Source organism: Rhinatrema bivittatum, chromosome 1, assembly GCF_901001135.1.
Source record: "Rhinatrema bivittatum chromosome 1, aRhiBiv1.1, whole genome shotgun sequence".
Lineage (NCBI taxonomy): Eukaryota > Metazoa > Chordata > Amphibia > Gymnophiona > Rhinatrematidae > Rhinatrema > Rhinatrema bivittatum.
In genome coordinates this window covers 561167684-561189697 of record NC_042615.1, presented here as the reverse complement: position 1 = coordinate 561189697, position 22014 = coordinate 561167684, and the positions used below count along the sequence as shown (strand labels likewise).

Sequence of the window (22014 nt, the reverse complement as noted above, 5' to 3'; positions counted from 1 at the left end):
CCATGTTGATGAGGCTATTAGCTAGAACCCCCAAAAAACCCACTGTGCACCTGACATGCCCGTTTTAACCCTCACAAATTAATGCCAGCCCCGGAGCTGTCATTAAGTCGTGAGACGCCCCAAGCCCTGGTCAGAAAAACAGAAAATATTAATTTTCGGTGGTTCCTCCAACTTAATATCGGCATGATACTAAGTATACTCCTGGGGGAATTCTGTGCTACTGCGAATGCAGAATTTGTGCAGAATTCCCCCTTCCCGCAGATTTCCTCCCTCACCTCGCAGATTTCCACCATCGTCTCGCCGATTTCCTCCCTCCAAAACCAGAAGCGCACGGACAACGACCATCGCGAGAGTGGTGGCATCTCAGCACGGCAGAAAATTAACAGAGGAGACCTTGGATGCCACGAACGGAGCGCGTCCCGCGGCGTGCCAGTGAGAGAATGTGTGTGTGAGAGGGAGGTTGACAGAGAGCATGGTTGGTAAGGGGGAGGGGAGGGCGAGAGAGAGCAGGAGGGTGTGAAAGAGAGCATGGGAGGTAAAAGAGGGGGGCTGGGGGGATGCTTGAGTGTGGGTTTCAGAGAGGGAGCCTATATGAGGGGAGGGGTGTGGGGGAGGGGAGGGTGACAGAGAGCAGGAGGGTGAGAGAGAGAGCATGGGAGGTAAAAGAGGGGGGCTGGGGGGATGCTTGAGTGTGGGTTTCAGAGAGGGAGCCTATATGAGGGGAAGGGGATGCCGGTGAGAGAGAATGTGTGTGAGAGAGAGAAGGGGGGTGTGGGAGAGGGTGAGAGACAGCTTGGTTGGTAAGAGGTGGAGTGGGGGGATGCTTGTGGGTTTCATAGAGAGAGCCTATATGAGGGGAGTGGTGTGGGGGAGGGGAGGGGAGGGTGACAGAGCAGGAGGGTGATAGAGAGAGCATGGGAGGTAAAAGAGGGGGGCTGGGGGATGCTTGAGTGTGGGTTTCAGAGAGAGGGAGCCTATATGAGGAGATTGTGAAGGAGTGTGTATGTGTGTAAGATTGGGAGCTCATGCATATGAAAAAGGGATTGTGTGTACGTGAGGGTGCTAGCCTGTGTGAAGGGATTGTGTATGTGAGGGAGCCTGTATGAGGGTGTGTGTATGTGTATTAGAGAGAGGGAGCATGTGTGTGAAAGAGGGAGGGACAGAGGGAGCCTGTGTGAGGGGCAGTACTGAGAACAGGCCTGAGAGGGCAAACTGGCCAGGGGAGTAGGGAGAGCGAGTGGAAGGGACACTTTTACAGTGAATTTCTAGGGAAATTCTGCTGAAAATATTTAAAATTCTGCAACTTTAAGTAACAACTTCTTTCTGTAATAATTTAAAATGTAGTTACTTAAAGACTGTAGTGTAAATTGTGTTATTTTGACCAATATAAAGTTTGCAGAATTTTCAGTTTTTGTGCGTAGAATTTTAAATTTTTTTGCGCAGAATTCCCCCAGGAGTATAAGTAGGAGAAACTACAGAAAGCAGCAACAGGAAATAAAAACAAACAAAAAAGACTTGATGGTAGTCAGGTTAGGAAAACGGATGCTCAGTTTATGAACATCCATTTTCCTAACCCATGGCTGTGCACAGCCATGTCTCCTGGGTGCCCTATGCCATGGACGCACTAGGGATGCACAGTTTATCCCTAGCATGTCCTTTTTAGCATGGTGGCTCGTTTGCCTATTGAATTGGGCACCCAAGAGAGGTGAATGTTAAAAAGGGCGCCCAGTAAAAAAGGGTGCCCAATTTGGATGCATTTTTTTACGTGCACTTTATTGCATTAGCCTCTTAGAGTGAGAAACTTTCTTTCTTCTAGAACAAGCAGGATGATAGTCCTCACATGTGGGTGACATCATCCGATGGAGCCCAGCACGGAAAACTTTTGTCAAAGTTTCTAGAAGCTTTGACCAGCACACTCAGCATGCCGCTATCCATGCGTCCACTCAAAGTCCCCCTTCAGTCTCTTCTTTTCCACGGTATAGTTACCTCACAGTTCAAGGAGCTCCTCTATTTCTTATTTTTTCTCGACAGTATTTGGTCTTTTTCCCGGTTTCCTCGTCGGGTCCCCTTCATGGTCAGTGCCTCCTCGGTGTGGTAGGTTATTCTTGCCTTCTTCAACTTTGATATCGATTCCCAACTCCTCACCTTATTATGACCGCCGGTCATTGACCGCACGCCGGGTATTTTTTCATGGCGTCGACCAGTTTTCGTTGGTGCCCGCGGATCATATCTATCACGGAACCTCTGCATGGGGGCCTCACACGATGTCCGTGGGTGTTGTCTATGTGACCAGATGTCTCCCTAAGGCCATCTGGCGCGCCTTGATAAGATGGAGAAACTTTTTGTTTCTTCAAAGTCTGCTCCTTCCACTCCTGCATCAGAACCATCGAAACCGAGAGGTCGAGGGGAGCCTCTCGATACACTCCCTTTCGCCATTCCTCTTGCTAGCTCTTCAACGGTGATTTCACCGTTCTCCTGGACATTGGGGTCCTCCACCTCCTCGGCACTGGGGAAAGAACGGGCCGAGCACCCGCAAGCATTGTCACCAGTCGCCGTCGGCACACGGCTACAGTTCCGGTGCGGCACCGTGGGCTGCCGGGCTGCCACGGAAGCGACACTGGCTATCGAAGGTCCCATCCTCTGATGCTCCCGGGAGTTCCAGGCATTCCCCACCGATATCTGTGCTGGGCACCATGCCACCTCAGAGACCCAAGGAAGAGCCAGTGACGCCTCGTTCTCCTCCCTCAGTCCTGACCATTCCGAACTTCCAGGAGGAGCTGAACCACAGGGTGCAGTCCATGGTGCTCAAGGCACTTCAGAACGTCGAGCTGCCATTGCCATCAGCCCCCATTCCGGTGCCTGAGCCTCTACCATCGATTTTAGCACCTCTACTGGAGCATCTGGATATCCTTTTAGGCACCCTACCAACGCAACTGGTGCCTGATGGGCCTTCAGTTTCCCAACAGCCACAGTTGCCCCCCACCGGAGCGATCCTGATTCTTGGGCCCTCCGAGGAGGAAGATACAGCTGGTACCATGTTTCCCAGACCATGGTTCCCCGAGTCCCTGTCGGATCCTTCCGGCCTCCCATGGCCTCTGGTCCCCTCGATGCCAGGGCAACAGTCAATTCCCGTGGTGCCCTCAAGACCTTCGGAGCCCCGAGCTGAAACCCCTCACAGGCCTTGCCCGTGTCACACTGGCCCTAGTGATGAGGGAGGGCCTTATGACCCTTGGGGAGATGATCCCAGGGAGTCGTCCTCAGATTACTCAGATGACCCCGCTCTCGAAGCCCTCCCCACCAGAGGAATGGCGCCGATCGCCCCTGAGGATCTGTCCTTTGTGGGGGTTGTCAGGGCCATGGCTGAATCCATTTCCTATCAGTTGCTCATGGAGGAGGATTTGCAACATAAGATGCAGGAAGTAGTCCAGTTCGTCGTTGCTGCTAAGATCGTTGTGGTTCCCATTCATGACATCTTCAGGGACCTCCTCCTCCGGATGTGGGAGCACCCTATTTCTATCTCCCCTGCCAACAGAAAGGCTGATGCCACCTATTTGGTGCAGCAGACCATGTGATTTGAGAGGCGGCACCTCCCCCAGCAGTCAGTGGTCGTGGAGTCCGCCCTGAAGAAGGCCCGGCACTCCCTTATGCAAGCCTCTGTCCCCTGGGGCAAGAGCATAGGGAACTTGATGCTTTGGATAGGAAGGTCTTTCGGGGCGCTATTCTGGTTGCCCGTATTGCCGCCTACCAGCTATACATGACCTAGTACAGCAGGAACCTCTGAAAACAGGTCCAGGACTTCACAGAGGGCTTGCCTCAACAGCAACAAGAGGCACTCTCGGCCATCGTCCTTCTGGGTCTAGAAGCTGGCAAGCACGAGGTGTGTTCCACTTATGATGTCTTTGACACAGCGACCCAAGTGGCCGCAGTGGGCATCGGCTCCCAGAGAATGGCCTGGCTTAGAGTTTCTTACCTCTGTTCGGAGGTGCAGGAAAGGCTAGCAGACCTCCCCTGAACAGGTGAAAACCTCTTTGGGGATAAGGTCCAGGATGTGGTAGCGCAATTGAAGGACCACCATGACACCCTTCAACAGCTTTCTGCCAGCACCTCTGTCGCCCCGGCCTCAGCCAAGAAATTCTCAAGGCCGAGATCCTGGACGCCCTTCTACAGGCAGAGGAAGTATTATCTTCCCACCTCCCGGGCTCATTCGCCATGCACCAGATCTAGGGGCCTCCCTCACCAGCAGTGAGTGCCCAGACCCCAGCCAGCAACCCAGCAAGCCCTAGCTACAAGCTTTTGACTGGTAGTGAGGGAGCAAAAGTCAGTCAAGCATACCCCTGACGCCGGATCCCCCAGTGGGAGGCAGTCTTCGCCCATTGCTGGGAGGAGGTTACATTGGACCGTTGGGTACCTTGCCATCATTCATCAAGGGGTATTGTCTCAACTTCAGTCTGCTCCCAGAGATCTCTCTCCCATATCCATCTTGGGGTTCGTCCGCACAGCAGGTCCTTCAAACGGAACTCTCTGCCCTTCTCGTAGCAGGCATGGTAGAGCGGTCCCTCGCCCCCAGCAGGACCAAGGATTCTATTCGAGGTACTTCCTCATTCTCAAGAGGAATGGCAGCTTGCGCGCCATCCTTGACCTCAGGGCATTGAACAAGTTTCTCTCAAGAGAAAAGTTCAAGATGGTCTCTCTGGGCATGCTGATTCCCCTTTTCAAAAGAGGAGACTGGCTTTACTGTCTCGACCTCAAGGAGGCTTACGCGCACATAGACATTTTCCCTGACCACAAAAAGTATCTCTGCTTTGTGGTGGGAAATGCCCATAACCAGTACTGGGTGCTGCCTTTCGGGTTTGCCTCAGCACCCCCATGTCTTCACCAAATGCCTGGCAGTGGTGGCGGCCTATCTCAGACATTGGGCGGTGCAAGTTTTCCCATACCTAGACAACCGGTTGGTCAAGAGCGATTCCCACGCAGGGGCCCTAAGCGCTGTAGCCCTGATAGTGCAGACACCTCAGGTCTTGAGGCTTGTTATCAACTACCCAAGTCTCACCTCTGCCCTTCTCCTCAGCTGGACTTCATAGGCGCCAAGCTGGACACGGTGCAGGCAAAAGTGTTTCTGCTCCGGAACTGGGCTCTCGCCTTCGCCTCACTGACAGCCTTTTAGGATCCTGCTTGCGCGCCTAGCTGCAAGCAGCCCCTACCTTCCAAGCTGTGCCGCGGAGTTCTGGATTTCCCGCAGTACTAGTGCCGCCATCACTGGGGTCCCTCTTCATTGCGGCATGAAGCCGCCGTTGCCCCTGCCTGTCTTTATCCTCTTCGCGGCAGGGAGCCGCTCTCTGTCGGGCTTTCCACGTGGCAGGGACGCCGCTGAGGTCTTCTGCCTTTCAGCTTCTTCCTAGGCGCAGATGCACACATCTCCTGCACTTTTATAGGGCCCGCGGCGGGAAAAGCCCTGCGGCCCTCATCGATGATGTGATAGGTCTTCGCTAGATCAATCCTGCTTCTTTTCCTCAGGGCCTTCGGATCCGGTCTTCACAGCGTCTGAAGTCTTCTTCCTGATCCAGGTCCTCCGTGGTCTTCCTGTGCCTTGATGGATCTTCATTCCAAGTTCTTTGTGTTCCTGAACCTCGTCACCTTGATTTTCCTGGTCTTGTCCCTCGTCGGAGCTCCCTCGTCGCTTGTTCCATGTTCCTGATGTTCCAGATGTCCAGTTTTCCTGATGTCCAGATGTTCTGTGTCCTGAGGTGCCTTGTTCCACATTCCTGATGTTCGATGTTCCTGCCCTAACTCCGTCCGTCTCATCTTCAGCTCTTCGTCCAGTTCCCAGGTCCCTCATCTGTCCACCTCTCTTGGCGTGCCACCGTCATGGTCCGTGACCAGCCCATGAGGTCTGTGTAAGGTGCCTCGTGGTACAAGGCCTTCTTCTCATCTGCAGCGCAAGCCTCCGGGAGACTTCTGTTTTTAATGCCTTGCTTCTGAGAATCCTGAGTCTTGAATCCTGTCCCAGTCTTTGGAGTTCCTTGTGCCTGCTTCCGTCCATGCCCAAGACTCTGCCAGAACCTGCTCCGCTTCAGTGTGGTCCGCGACCAGTCGTAGGCGGCTGTGTAGGGCGCACTCCAGTGCAGGGCTCTCCTGAATCTTCATCATGTCTTGGCTTCAAGTTCCATTGCCTCCATTGCCTCATCTGGAGTCTGCTTCGCGTTCAACGTGGTCCGTGACCAGCCATGGGCAGCTGTGTAGGGCTTGCTGCGATGCAGTTCTCACCCAGTACTTTCACCTGACTCCTGAATCCTTGCCTGAAACCTCCGAGCAACCTGAATCCTTGTCTGAGTCCTCCGAGTATCCAAGTCTACTTCTGAGTCTCCTGAGTATCCAAGTTTACGTCCAAATCCTCCGAGTATCCTGAGTCTTTGTCTGAGTCTTTGTGTTCCTGCCGTCAGCCTCCATCTGGCCTCACACACTCGTTGTTCCCAAGCAGCAGGTCCGGAAGGGCTATCGAGTGGCCGGAGGGCTACTCTCAAAACCAGCATTGCGTTGCTGGGTCTCATTGGTACATGTAGGTCCAGTGGAGGGCTGAGCCCGCCTTATTCCTGTTCCGGATATTCCTCGCCTTGTCTTCAGTCCAGCCTTGCTCCTGCTCCACCCATACTCATACCTGCTCACCTCTCACGGTGTGTCTTGGGGCTCTTCCTGAGCCATGCGGTGATCCAAGGGCTCACAACCTCGTTGAGATAGGGCCGCGCCTCCATGCTCCTAGCACAGCCTTTGTCCGCAACATCCGACAGGTATCTGCCCGCCTTCTACTCCATTTCCTAGGCCACATGGGGGCTTCCGCCCATGTCACCCCTCTCACCTGCCTGTGCTTGCGGAGGGCTCAATGGACCTTGTGATCGCTATGTGACAGGCCTCCCAGGACTTCGAGACTAATGTTGCAGTCATGGAACCTCTGCGAATGTCTCTGTCCTGGTGGGAAGACCTCTCCAACTTGGAGAGGGGACTTCCCTTCCAGACTGCTCCTCCTCAGGTAAACCTCACCACCAACGCCTCTCCTGAGGAGCCCATGTGGAATGAATCCACTTGCAGGGTCTCTGGACTGCCTCTGAAGCCCGCTGTCAGATAAACATCCTGGAGCTTCAGGCGACCCTTTACACCTTGTGGGTGTTCAGAGACTGGTTGTTGCACAAGCAAGTCCTGATCCAGACAGACAACCAAGTAGCGAAGCAGAGCGGCATGGATTTGTTCCTTCTTTTTCATGAGGTGGTGCAAGTGTGGACCTGGGCTCTAACACAAGGGATGTGTCTGCAAGCGACATACCTGCCGGGACATCTGAACGTGCTGGCGGACTGCTTAAGTCGCTCTTTCCAGCCACACGAATGGTCTCTCAACCCAGTGGTAGCGATCGAGCTATTTTGCCAGTGAGGTACACCAGATATAGACCTCTTTTCCTCCCCACACAACTACAAGGTGAGCAGGTTCTGCTTCCTGTGGTTGGGGGGGGGGCGGATATCCGGCCTGCTATGCCTTCTCCCTCCACTGGCAGAGGGGCTGCTACAGTGTCTTCAACATGGTCCTGTTGAAGACACTGCTAAAGCTTCAACAGGACCATGATCCTTGTGGCGCCCTTTTGGCCCTAACAGGTCTGGTTCCCGCTTCTGTAGGACCTTTCGGTGCAGGCCCTCATCCGGCTGGGATCGGTGCCTGATCTCATCTCGCAGAATCAGGGCACCCGGCGCCATCTGAACCTCCGAGCATGGGCTCTCACAGCTTGGATGTTGAGCGCGTAGTCCTTCAGCTCTTGGCACACTCGGACTGTGTATCCCAGGTGCTGGTGGCGTCTCGGAAGCCTTCTACCAGGAAGTCCTACAGCTTAAAGTGGAAACAATTTTCCATCTGGTGTGCGGGACATGGCTTGGATTCTTTCTCATGTCCCTTTCCCCAGCTGTTGGACTACCTGTGGCACCTCTCCGAGTCTGGGCTTCAAACCAGCTTGGTCAGGGTTCACCTTAGCGCTATCAGTGAGTACCATCGGGGTGTCGCTGGCACGCCTGTTTCGGTGCAGCCTTTAGTTGTCCATTTCATGCTGGTCCTCCTCCAGCTCAAGTCCCCTCTTCGCCTTCTTGTTGCATCTTGGGACCTCAACATTGTCCTAGCACAGCTCATGCGCTCTCCCTTTGAGCCGCTGCAATCCTGCTATCTGAAATTCCTCACCTGGAAAGTTATATTCCGGGTGATGATCACTTCGGCTCATGGTCAGTGAGCTTCAGGCTCTGGTTATGTACCCGCTATACATGAGGTTCTTCCAAGATCGTGCGGTCTTGCGTACACATCCTAAGTTTCTGCCCAAGGTTGTAACTGATTTCCACCTCATTCAGTCCATTGTTTTACCCACCTTCTTTCCGAGGCCTCATTCCCACCAGAGGAAGGTCCTGTCAGACAAATCTGATAGATTTTTTTGATTGGGTGACTAAAGAATTGGATCGAGGAAGAGTGCTTAATGTGATCTACTTGGATTTCAGCAAGGCATTTGATACAGTTCCACAGGAGGCTTATGAATAAAATGAGAAGCTTGGGAGTGAGCACCAAGGTGTTGGAGTGGATTACAAACTGGTTGACGAATAGAAGGCAGTGTGCGATGGTAAATGGAACCTACTCTGATGAAAGAATGGTGTTAAGTGGAGTGCCACAAGGATCGGTGTTGGGACCGGTTCTGTTCAATATCTTTGTGAGTGACATTGCAGAAGGAAGAGAAGGTAAATTTTGTCTATTTGCGCATAATACTAAAATCTGCAACAGAGTGGACACGCCAGAAGAAGTAGCGAGAATGAGACATGATTTAAGGAAGCCTGAACAGTGGTTGAAGATATGGCAGCTGGGATTCAGTGCCTAGAAGTGCAGAGTCATGCATCTGGGGTGTGGAAAGCTAAAAGAACTGTATGTGATGGGGGTGATGGGCTGCTGTTTTTCGGAGCAAGAGAGGGTGATAGCTAAAGCCAGAAGAATGCTGGGCTGCTTAGAGAGAGGAATAACCAGTAAGAAAAAGGAGGTGATAATGCTCTTGTACAAGTCCTTGGTGAGGCCTCACCTGGAGTATTGTGTTCCGTTCTGGAGACTGAATCTCAAGAGGGACAGAGAGAGGATGGAGGCGGTCCAAAGAAGGGCAACATAAATGGTGGAAGGGGGGTGGGGGGGGTCTCCATCAAATGACTTATGAGGAGAGGTTGAAGGACCTAAATATGTATACCCTGGAAGAGAGGAGGTGCAGGGTGGATATGATACAGACATTCAGATACCGGAAAGGTTTTAAGAACATAAGAAATTGCCATGCTGGGTCAGACCAAGGGTCCATCAAGCCCAGCATCCTGTTTCCAACAGAGGCCAAACCAGGCCACAAGAACCTGACAAATACCCAAACACCAAGAAGATCCCATGCTACTGATGCAATTAATAGCAGTGGCTATTACCTAACTAAGCTTGATTAATAGCAGTTAATGGACTTCTCCATCAAGAACTTATCCAAACCTTTTTTAAACCCAGCTACACTAACTGCACTAACCACATCCTCTGGCAACAAATTCCAGAGCTTAATTGTGTGTTGAGTGAAAAAGAATTTTCTCCGATTAATCTTAAATGTGCTACTTGCTAACTTCATGGAATGCCCCCTGGTCCTTCTATTATCCGAAAGTGTAAATAACCGAGTCACATCTACTCGTTCAAGACCTCTCATGATCTTAAAGACCTCTGTCATATCCCCCCTCAGCCGTCTCTTCTCCAACCTTAATAGCCCTAACCTCTTCAGCTTTTCCTCATAGGGGAGCTGTTCCATTCTCTTTATCATTTTGGTTGTACCTTCTCCATCGCAACTATATTTTTTTTTAGATGTGGCGACCAGAATTGTACACAATATTCAAGGTGCGGTCTCACCATGGAGCGATACAGAGGCATTATGACATTTTCCGTTTTATTAACCATTCCCTTCCTAATAATTCCTAATATTCTGTTTGCTTTTTTGACTGTTGCAGCACACTGAGCCGACGATTTCAAAGTATTATCCACTATGATGCCTAGATTTTTTTCCTGGGTGATAGCTCCTAATATGGAACTTAACATTGTGTAACTACGCAAGGGTTATTTTTCCCTATATGCAACACCTTGCACTTGTCCACATTAAATTTCATCTACCATTTGGATGCCCAATCAAGGCCCTCCTGTAATGTATCACAATCCACTTGTCATTAAACTACTCTGAATAATTTTGTATCATCTACAAATTAGATAACCTCACTCATCATATTCCTTTCCAGATCATTTATAAATATATTGAAAAGCACCAGTCCAAGTACAGATCCCTGAGGCACTCCACTGTTTACCCTTTTCCACTGAGAAAATTGACCATTTAATCCTACTCTCTGTTTCCTGTCTTTTAACCAATTTGTAATCTGCGAAAGGACATCACCTCTTATCCCATGACTTTTTAGTTTTCTTAGAAGCCTCTCATGAGGGACTTTGTCAAATGCCTTCTGAAAATCCAAATACACTACATCTACTGGTTCAACTTTATCCATATGTTTATTAACCCCTTCAAAAAAATGAAGCAGATTTGTTTGGCAAGACTTCCCTTGGGTAAATCCATGTTGACTGTGTTCCATTAAACCATGTCTTTGTATATGCTCTACGATTTTTGATCCCGGCTCTGAAATCAGGCTCAGTAGTTTATAGTTTCCCGGATCGCCCCTGGAGCCTTTTTTAAATATTGGGATTACATTGGCCACTCTCCAGTCTTCAGGTACAATGGATGATTTTAATGATAGGTTACAAATTTTAACTAATAGATCAGAAATTTCATTTTATGTTCCTTCAGTACCTTAGGATGCATAACATCCGGTCCAGGTGATTTGCTACTCTTTAGTTTGTCAGTCTGGTCTACTACATCTTCCAGGTTCATAGTGATTTGGTTCAGTTCGTCTGATTCATCACCCTTGAAAACCATCTCCAAAAATGGAATCTCCCCAACATCCTCATTAGTAAACACGGAAGCAAAGAATTTATTTAGTCTTTCTGCAATGGCCTTATCTTCCTTAAGAGCCCCTTTAACCCCTCCGTCATCTAACGGTCCAACCGACTCCCTCACAGGTTTCTTGCTTCGGATATATTTTTAAAAGTTTTTATTATGAGTTTTTGCCTCTACGGCCAACTTCATTTCAAATTCTCTCTTTGCCTGTCTTATCAATGTTTTACACTTAACCTGACAATGCTTATGCTTTAATAAATGTTTTTTGTGTATAAATCATGTTGTCTGTGTGCTGAGCACATTTTTTATTCACCTAACACATCTTTGTACTCTGTGAGGTCTATATTCAGACACACTTTGGTTGGCAATCAACAAACCTTTTCTGTTTGAAAGAAATCAGAACTAGGGGTTACGAAATTAAACTCCAGGGAGGAAGACTCAGAACCAACATCAGGAAATACATCTTCATGGAGAGGGTGGTGGATGCCTGGAATGTGCTTCCAGAGGAAGTGGTGAAGGCAAAAACGGTGAAAGATTTCAAAGGGGCATGGGATAAACACTGTGGATCCCTAAAGACTAAAGGATGGAAATGAAGAAAAAAAGTGCATGGGGGTAACTTGCTGGTGTGGCGGTTACTGCCCTTAACCAATCAGCCTTCATACTATTGATACAACTCCAATATTGCTCTCTGCTCCAATATTGCTCTCTGCTTTAACAGTAGTGGGAAATGAAAAAGAAAAAGGGGGAATCAGATTCAGACAGCAACCAACAAGGACACTAAATTTTAAGGTCTGGGAAAACAAATAAGAATAAGGATAACTTGCTGATGCAGCTGTTCCTACCGTTAACCAATAAGCCTGATACTTTTGATGGGCAGACTGGATGGACCATTTTGTCCTTTTCTGCTGTCATTTTCTATGTTTCTATAGAAAAATGAGACTATTGATCAGGTCTGGCCTGTGAGCTGTAGTTTGGTGTAATTCATTGGAATGTCCCAGATTATATTTCCACACCTTTCTCCAATATAAATCCTTTCCTTGGTTAAAAGTATGATCCATCAAATCCCTATATCTATTGAATTGTAAAATCCCAGATCTGTAAGCCCTAATGGTGGAGGCGGACTTGGACGTTGTTGCTGTCAGGGGGCTGTGGTTCACAGAATCTCATGATTGGGATACGGCAATACTGGGCTATAACTTGTTAAGGAAGGACAGAGAGGATAGGAAAGGGGGAGGAATGGCTCTTTATGTCAGAAACAATATCCAAGCATCTGAGCTGCAAGGAAGATGGGGCAATGAAGAAGCACTATGGGCCGAACTAAAACCGATGATGGGGCATCCGTCTATATTGGAGTGGTTTACAGGCCTCCAAATCAAAAGGAAGAGCATGACAGAGATCTGGTTGAAGACATCCGAAAGAAGGAAGAAGTGGTGATCATTGGAGACTTTAATCTGCCAGATGTAGACTGGAGAATCCCTTCTGCAGAATCCAACAATAGTAGAGAAATAGTGGATGGCCCTGCAAGGGGCTTTGTTCAAACAAATGGTATTGGAACCCACGAGAGAGGGAGCTATACTTGATTTAGTGCTCACTAATGAAAATAATGTCTCTGATGTCCAGGTGGGCGCCCACCTCAGCACCAGTGATCATCAAACGGTATGGTTTCATATGGCACAAAGGATACGTAGAAGAAGCATGAAGACCCGAGTCTTGCAGTTCAAAAACACAGATTTTGATGAAATGGGGAAGTACCTGGAGGAAGAACTAAAAGGCTGGGAGAATGAGGGAGATGTGGATCAACAGTGGACCAATCGAAAAGGAGCAATTATCAAGGCAACTAATCTATATGTTAGAAAAGAAAAGCAAAGGAAAAATGAATCCTATCTGGTTCTCAAAGGAGGTGGCTGACAAAATAAAAGCTAAAAGAACAGCATTCAAGAAATATAAAGGATCCCAAAGGGAGGAGCCCAAAAATGAATATCAGATACAACTGAGGGAGACGAAGAAAGTAATTAAAATGGCAAAAAGCCAAGCGGAAGAAAGGATTGCCAAAGAGGTAAAGAGAGGTGACAAAATATTTTTCAGATACATCAGAGAAAGGAGAAAAGTTCAAAGTGGTATAGTGAAATTGAAAGGTGAAAAGGATCAATGTGTAGAAAGAGACGAAGAAATGGCAGAAATATTAAACGAATATTTCAGTTTGGTGTTCACTAAAGAGGACCCAGGAGATGGACTGTCGCTAGTTAACAAGAAACTGGAGGGGAGTGGAGTAGATGTAACTCCGTTCACAGTGGAGAATGTGTGGGAAGAGCTGGGGAAACTGAAAGTGGACAAAGCCATGGTGTCTGATGTGGTTCATCCCAGGATACTGAGGGAGCTCAGAGATGTGCTGAGCTCCCTCAGTACATCCCTAGAAACGGGAGTGTTGCCGAGTGATTGGAGAAGAACGGTAGTGGTCCCACTTCACAAGAGTGGGAGCAGAGAGGAGGCTGGTTAGCCTCACCCCGGTGGTGGGAAAAGTGATGGAGTTGCTGCTGAAAGAAAGAATAGTGAACTATCTACAGTCGGGAGAATTGCTGGACCAGAGGCAGCATGGATTCACCAGGGGAAGATCCTGTCAGACAAATCTGATTGACTTTTTCGACTAGGTGACTAGGGAATTGGATCAAAGAAGAGCGCTCAGTGTCATCTACTTGGATTTCAGCAAGGCTTTTGATACGGTCCTGCACAGGAGGCTGGTGAAACAATGAGAAGCTTAGGAGTGAGTGCTGAGGTGGTGGCCTGGATTGCAAACTGGTTGATGGACAGACGACAATGTGTGATGATAAATGGAACTTACTCTGAAGAGAGAGCAGTGTTAAGCGGAGTGCCGCAAGGATCGGTGTTGGGATCGGTCCTGTTCAATATCTATGTGAGCGACATAGCGAACGGGATAGAAGGTAAGGTTTGTCTGTTTGTGAATTTTACTAAGATCTGCAACAGAGTGGACATGCCAGAAGGAGTGGAGAGAATGAGATGGGATATAAGGAAGCCGGAAGAGTGGTCGAAGATATGGCAGCTGAGATCAATGCCAAGAAGTGTAGAGCCATGCATATGGGGTGTGGAAATCTGAAAGAACTGTATTCGATGGGGGGTGAAGGGCTGATGTGCACGGAGCAGGAGATAGACCTTGGAGTGATAGTGTCTAACGATCTAAAGTCGGTGAAACAATGTGACAAGGCGATAGCTAAAGCCAGAAGAATGCTGGGCTTCATAGAGAGAGGAATATCGAGTAAGAAAAGGGAAGTGATTATCCCCTTGTACAAGTCCTTGGAGAGGCCTCACCTGGAGTACTATGCTCAGTTCTGGAGACCGTATCTCCGAAGGGACAGAGAGAGGATGGAGGCGGTCCAGAGAAGGGCGACCAAAAAGGTGGATGGTCTTCATCGAATGACTTATGAGGAGAGATTGAAGAATCTAAATATGTACACCCTGGAGGAAAGGAGAAGCAGAAGTGATATGATACAGACTTTCAGATACTTGAAAGGTTTTAATGATCCAAAGATAATGACAAACCTTTTCCGTTGGAAAAAAAAATCAGCAGTACCAGGGGTCACGATTTAAAACTCCAGGGAGGAAGACTCAGAACCAATGTCAGGAAGTATTTCTTCACAGAGAGGGTGGTGGATGCCTGGAATGCCTTTCTGGAGGAAATGGTGAAGACCAGAACTGTGAAGGACTTCAAAGGGGCGTGGGTAAAACACTGTGGATCCATAAAGTCTAGAGGATGTGAGTGAAGAGTGGGTGGCTCGTGGGAATGATGGCTACTACCTGAAGATAATACCTTATTCAATAAACATACACACGGTTAATATGACTCCAACATTGCTCTAAGCTTCAATGGCAAGAGGAAATGTGGAAAAAAGGATTTGTATTCACAAAAAAGCAGGGAGTAACTTGCTTTACGGGGGTTACTACCCCAAACCAAATAAGCCTGATATTTCACATTTCAATGCATATCCAGCATAGCTCTCTGCTTCAATGGTAGGGGGGGATGAAGAAAAGGGGTTCTATACAGACAACAACCAAGGACTGAATTACATAGTCTGGGCAAACAAATAAGCATGGATGTAGCTTGCTTATCATGGCGGTTAATACCCCTAACTAATTAAGCTATTTCACTTAGATGCAGTTCCAACACTGCTCTCTACATTAATGGCGGGGGTGGAAGGGAAATAGAACCAAAAGGTTACTAAGGGCCAAGAGTAACAGATAAGTATGAGAAAAAAAAAGTGCGAAAGCTTGCTGGGCAGACTGAATGGGCCGTTTGGTTGTCTTCTGCCGTCATTTCTATGTTTCAATGTTTCTATATTACCTAGTAGCTCCCTTTTTTCCAGCCTAATTGATTATGATTGTAATGTCTCAGAACGGTCAATAGGAGTCAGAGTGTTCTCTTCCTATCCCCTTACATTAACCTACATTTCAACTAAACAGCAAAGGGTAGTAAAACCTCCAGAAAAAGAGGGTTGTTTTTCAGATATCCAAATAGCCAAGCAAAAGGTTAGTTTATTTGAATACTGCTGCTTTAATTATTTTGAGGACTATGCTATTGTATTAGATCCCATATATTTTTCAGACCATCACTTTAGTCATTGTTTATTTTCCTTGTTTTTTAAGGTAAAGATGCTCATTCCATAAACAAACAGTATTCTTTGAAAATCTCTAAATTGGAACAGGAAGCTGAGCAGGCAAAAACAGAACTATCTGAAACGCAAAAGCAACTGCAGGAACTGGAGAGCAAGGAGCTTAGAGATGTTGCACAGAAAGCCAAGTTGCAGAAAGACTTTCGGAAGAAGATGGATGCAGCCAAGCTAAAAGTACAGGTAATATGGTTTTTAGACAGATATCAGTTCAGCTTTCCAAACAGAATTTACTGGGTCAATATTCAGTAAGTTATGGAATAATAAATTAGAAGAGGGGTTGGATGAAGTAGTGTCAATGCGTTCAGTAGTGATTAAGTCAACTAAGAGGGCAAGATGGTATCTTCCTAGATTAAAGTTGTTGAAGCAACAATGCCAGCATTTAGAACATAAGTGGATAAAAGAGAAAAGTTTGAATAATTAGGGAAAATGGTGAAATTCATTCTAAGGTTTATAAACAAGTAATTAGAGATGTCAAATAGGACTTTATTTCTAAGCAAGTAAATTCAGCAGAGAAACAGATCTAAGAAATTATCCTACATAAGAACATAAGAAATTGCCATGCTGGGTCAGACCAAGGGTCCATCAAGCCCAGCATCTTGTTTCCAACAGGTGCCATGCTTATTTCCCACATCGCTGCCTACCAGCTCTATATGAGCCAATACTCGTGGGACATCTGAAAGCTGGTGCAGGAGGTGGCCAAGCAGCTACCTCAATAGCAGCAAGTCACCCTTATGTCGCTGGTGCACGAGGGTTTGGAGTGTGGAAAACACGAGGTCCATATGACCTACGGTATTTTTGAAATGGCATTGAGGGTCTCTGCAGCAGGAATCTGCACTCGCAGACTCTCATGGCTGTGGGCCTCGGATCTCAGATCCGAGGTACAGGATCTACTCGAGGCAGGGTCCCAGGAAGTCTTTATTTTGCCAAAGGAAGTAGTATCCTCCACCTCTCATTCCGGTACACACCTTCAGAGCTCCCGTGGCCCTTCCAGGCAGCACAGAGCTCACAAGCCCCAGGCAGCTCCTTAGCCAACTCCTGGGATGATGTTCTGATTGGGCTGTAGAGAGCTTAAGCTAGTTGCCCTTACTCGGGACAATGGACCCTCCGGTTGGGGACTGGCTGCGGTTCTTTGTTAACCAATGGCCCAGTATAACCTCGGACCAATGGGTTTGTCCATCATCCACCAGGGGCACCAATTAAATGCATTGGGTGTCCCACCATATTTTCTCTGTGTCCATTTTGGGGCCAGTAGTGCATCAGGAGGTGCTACAAATGGAGCTGCCCTTCCTCTTAATGGAAGAGCAGTTGAGCCTGTACCACCAGGGCAAAGAGGGCAGGGATTCTACTCCAGGTACTTCCTGATTCCAAAGAAAACAGGACGACTCAGTCCCATCCTAGACCTGAAGGCCTTGAAAAAGTTTCTAAAAAAAGAAAAGTTCAAAATGGTTTCCCTAGGCACCTTGATCCCCCCTATTGCAAAAAGGAGACTGCCTATGCTCCCTTGAACTAAGGATACATATACCCCTATTGAGATCCTCCTCAGTCACAGGAAGTATCTCTTATTTATGGTGGCCCACAGGATGGTGCTCAGGGCCATGTACCTAGCTGGAACGGAGAATGAGATAGTGGACAGACTGAGTTGGGCCTTCAGAACCTACGAATGGTCGCTGGAACAGGGGGTAGCGAATTGGATTTCCGCCTCTGGCCAGACGTAGATCTGTTCGCATCCCCCGGAATCTGGAAGGCTGACTCAGTTCTACTCCCTATCCAAGTCAGACGGCAAACCAGCCTCAGACGCCCTTGCCAGTCATTAGGCAAGGGTCTTCTGTATGAGTATCCTCTGATTCCCTTAGTAGTGAAGACTCTCTTGAAGCTTGGCAAGGATGGAGGGACTATGAACCTCATAGTCCCTCATTGGCTGAGACAGGTCTTGTTTTCACTCCTGCGGGAGTTGTCCACCCATAAACCAATCAGTCTGGAGACTTCCCAGGATCTCATCAAGCAAGATCAGGGCAGGCTGCAGCATCTAACTCCAGGCCCTGTCGCTTATAGCCTGGATGTTGAGAGGTTAATCCTTCAGCCACTTGATCTTTCTGAGGATGTGTCTTGGATCCTGGTGGCTTCCAGAAAACCTTCCACTAAAAAGTCTTATGGACTGAAATGGAGGGAGGTTTTCCATGTAGTGTGAGCAGAAGGCTCTAGATCCGTTCTCCTGCCCCCACACAAAAACTGCTTGACTACCTTCTACACCTAATGGAGGCTGGCTTAAAAACCAACTCCATCAGAGTTCATCTTTGTGCGATTGGCACATACTACCACAGTATAGATGGTATGCCCATCTTTGTACAGCCTATAGTTGTACATTTCATGTGGGGTCTGCTTCAATCAAAGCCTCCTTAAGGCATCCTGCTGTGTCGTGGGACCTGAACATGGTGTTGGCTCAGCTAATGATCTCTCCTTTTGAGCTGCTGCGCATCTGTGACCTCAAGTACCTGACTGGGAAGGTCATATTTTTTGTGGCGGTCACTTCAGTGCGCAGGGTCAGTGCGCTCCAGGCCTTTCAACTATGTATAAGGTGAATAAGTTGCTATCATGACTAGGTGGTCTTGTGTACTCACCGTAAGTTCCTGCTTAGGTTGGTGATGGATTTCCATCTTAACCAGTCAATCGTCCTGCCAATTTTCTTTTCCAGACCCCATTCACACCAAGGCAAACGAGCACTACACAGTTTGGACTGCAGTGAGCCCTAGCCTTTTACCTGGAACGGACAGAAACCCATAGACAGTCCACATAACATTTTATTTCTTTTGATAGGAATAGGTTGGGCGTTGCCAATTGGCTACCAGATTGCATCTCCTTCTGTTATGCCCAGGCGGGACTGCATTTTGGGGGTCATGTCAAGGCTCATTCTGTCAGAGCCATGGCAGCGTTGGTGCCCTACTTGTGAGCAGTTCCCATGGAGGAGATCTGCAAGGCTGCAACGTGGAGTTCTCTCTGCACTTTCACATCACATTACTTTCTGGATAGAGATGGCCAATGCGACAATAGGTTTGGCCAGTCTGTTCTCCAGAACCCATTGAGGTGTAGAACCCAACTCTTCCAACCTAGGGCCCATTGTTTGAGTTCAGGCTGTCTCCCCGTCTGTTACCAACAGCACCGGTATTGTTTTACCTTTGGCACCTGGTTGGGTGACAGTCCTCACACATGGGTGAATCCCTAGCTACAGTCTACCATTCTGCTTGTCCTCTGAGAAAGAAGAGTTGCTTACCTGTAACATGTATTCTCCAAGGACAGCAGGATGTTAGTCTTTACGAAACCCACGTACTACACCATGGAGTTGAGTTTCTCTTGGTTTTTTATTATTAATCGTAATTCTGTTATGAGACTGAAGAAGGACCCTGCATAGACACGTGGTTTAGGGAGTGCTGGGCATGCCCAGTGAGCCTAATTAAAGTTTCTAGAAACTTTGACATAAGTTTTCCGCATCAGGCACCATTTGATGATGTCGCCCTATGTGTGAGGACTAACATCTTGCTGTCCTCAGAGAACACCGGTTACAGGTAAGCAACTCTGCTATATTCAAAATTTGTGGAACAGGTGAGAACAAGGCTTAGGGCCTAATTTTCAAAAGCATTTACTTGCTTAGAACTGGGTTCTACATGTGCACACACACTTTATCTGTGTTAAGTGACTTTTTAAGAATTGCCACAAGATGTGCTATTGAATTGTCAAAAGTTTTACCTGTATTAAATGCACTTATCATGGGTAAATGGCTTTTAACAATTGCTACGATAGTATGTTACATTTACATATGTAATTCCTTTGGAAGTTCACCTGTTAGCATCAAAGCCCCTTTCATAGAAATCTTCAAGTCCCTCTAGATATTTGATGCCTTGTCTGAGCCAGTGGAGCTCTCAGTCTACACCATTCTGAACTGTTTGCTGAAGAGAAGGTGGAAATGATTATCCCTGGCATTCCTGTGGCTACAAAGTTGAATCTCAAATGCAGAGTTCAAATTCTCCATGTTTTGCAGTTGTCCAACTGATGCTTTATTTGGTTGTTGTTGGGTCTACTCTGAATAAGGCTCCTAGACCTGGCAAATATACACTCTATATATCAAATATTATTGCTGTAATTATTCTTATTGCTACAATAAATTGTTATAGAATTACATTTTTGTTAAGGGTGAGTGGTGGTTTCATATCATACTAATCGGGCACTCTCCAAGTTGCCACGTAGCACTCCTTATTTTAATCATTAACTCACCACCTCCATCCTTCTTTTTTTAATTAAAAACTTTTTTATTGAAAAATACGACAAAATTTGTTGAATATTATAAAAAAAATGTTTGTTATTCTTCATACTTTTAAATTGTGCACGATAGCCTCCTAATTTATATACACCACGAGCATTTCATTTACTTAGCTTAATTTGCAGTTTTTCTCCATGCGCTGATCAATATCTGATGTTTTCTTTTGAAAAGTAGCTTTCAAGATGTTGACTTGTACAAGTTTCGGCACCCTGCCTTCAGGAATTTTTTTCTCTAACCCATACAAAAACATAATTTTAAGCATGTTCACCGCTGTCAATATTCATGCGGTGCATCGAAGCCTCCTCTCCGTGACAAACTGGTGGTTAACCAGGCTTCGATGCCACGCAAGAATATTGACAGCAAAATAACAAAAATTTTTTTTTTATAATATTCAACAAATTTTATTGTCGTATTTTTCAATAAAAAAGTTTTTAAGTAAAAAAAAAAAGGATGGAGGTGGTGAGTTAATGATTAAAATAAGGAGTGCTATGTGGCAACATGGAGAGTGCCCGATTAGTGTGATATGAAACCCACCACTCACCCTTAACAAAAATGTAATGCTATAACAATTTATTGTAGCAATAAGAATAATTATGGCAATAATATTTGATATATAGAGTATATATTTGCCAGGTCATAAATTGGTTTTAGTGGATAGTTGATAAGAGCCTGGGACAGCGATCTTTAATTAAGGAAGTTTTTGTAACACATTAACAGGCCGATACAGTAAGTTGCGGTAGAAAGAGGTGCGTTAGTGCCGGGCGCACCCGCGTTTGCCGCATGCACAGTCTGGATCACATACCGCTCGATACTGTATTTAAATGGCATGCAAATGCAAGCCGCGTCCAATGCGCGTCCATGAAGCGCAATCCATTTTACTGTATAGGCGCTATACAGCACCTATACAGTATCCTAGGTGTGCTGGTACCTGTCAAGTAGAAGTGGATCCCAACTTTAAGCAAAAGAAAACCTAAAAACCTAAAATCCAACACACCGGGAAAGCCACTCTTCAGATCGCGACTAATCCCATCCACCAGCCCCCGTCACCTGCCCTGGCCACGTCCATGGGTGCCGGTCTCCGGGGCAGCCCCAGTCCTCTCTCCCATCCTCCCGGGGGCAAGCGAGAGCGAGAGCAGCCCGGGGCGGATTGCGAGGTGGCTTCTAGCAGCCCTCGCCAGCGATGGTGAATGGGTGCACGCCGTGACCTCTGACGTCAATGCAGAATAAAGTGCAACAAAAATAAACTTACTGCATGTGAATGACAAACAGTCCTCTCTCCCCCCCTCCTGAGGCGCGCACCGCGGCTCCCCTGCCTCCCGGGGGCAGCCGGCTGCGAAAGCGGCTTCCAGCAGCCCCCACCGGCAAAGGTGGATGAACGCACGCTTGTACGTGCAATTTGGGCGCTCAAGGCAGTGAAGGCGCATGAGCGCACACCGTGCGTGATGTCACGGCGTTCAGTCATGCACTTTCGCTGGCTTGAGCGCCCAAATTGAACGTACAGGCGGGTGCTGAAGGCAGCAAAAGTGCATGACGCACTTTCGCTGGCTTGAGCGCCCAAATTGCACGTACAGTCGTGCGTTCATCCACCTTCGCCGGCGGGGCTGCTGGAAGCGGCTTTCGCCGCCGCCTGCCCCCAGGAGGCAGGGGAGCTGCGGTGAGCACCTCGGGAGGGGGGGAGAGAGGGCTGTTTGTCATTCACATGCAGTAAGTTTACTTTTGTTGCACTTTATTCACATTTGCTTTAATAACATGTCGAGTTGATTTTGACCGGAGCCTGCCTATTGCTGTCTCTCTCTGCCGGGGCTTGCCTGACGCTCCACACTAACGCAGGGGTAAGGGTAGGCGGTAAATTAGCAGGTTAAATGCGCGGCAAAACTACAGGTTAAAAGGCGATAATCAGGGCACACGTTACTGTATGGGAGGGAATAGCTAATCCGATCATTTACATCTCATATACATGCCGCGGGCGGAAAGGGTTTCCCATTGATTTAAAGAAGCGGTAAGGATGGGTT

General features: G+C 47.7%; 1 protein-coding gene across 4 annotated transcripts in view; it reads left to right on the top strand.

Moving 5' to 3' along the window:
* KIF27 (kinesin family member 27) overlaps positions 1–22014 on the top strand; it is a 342610-nt gene that overhangs the window by 108308 nt on the left and 212288 nt on the right. For all 4 annotated transcript variants that reach the window (XM_029616875.1, XM_029616884.1, XM_029616868.1 and 1 more), the window contains exon 10: positions 15665–15870. In XM_029616875.1, coding sequence (XP_029472735.1) covers positions 15665–15870 — 206 coding nt within the window. The remainder of the gene's footprint in view (positions 1–15664; positions 15871–22014) is intronic.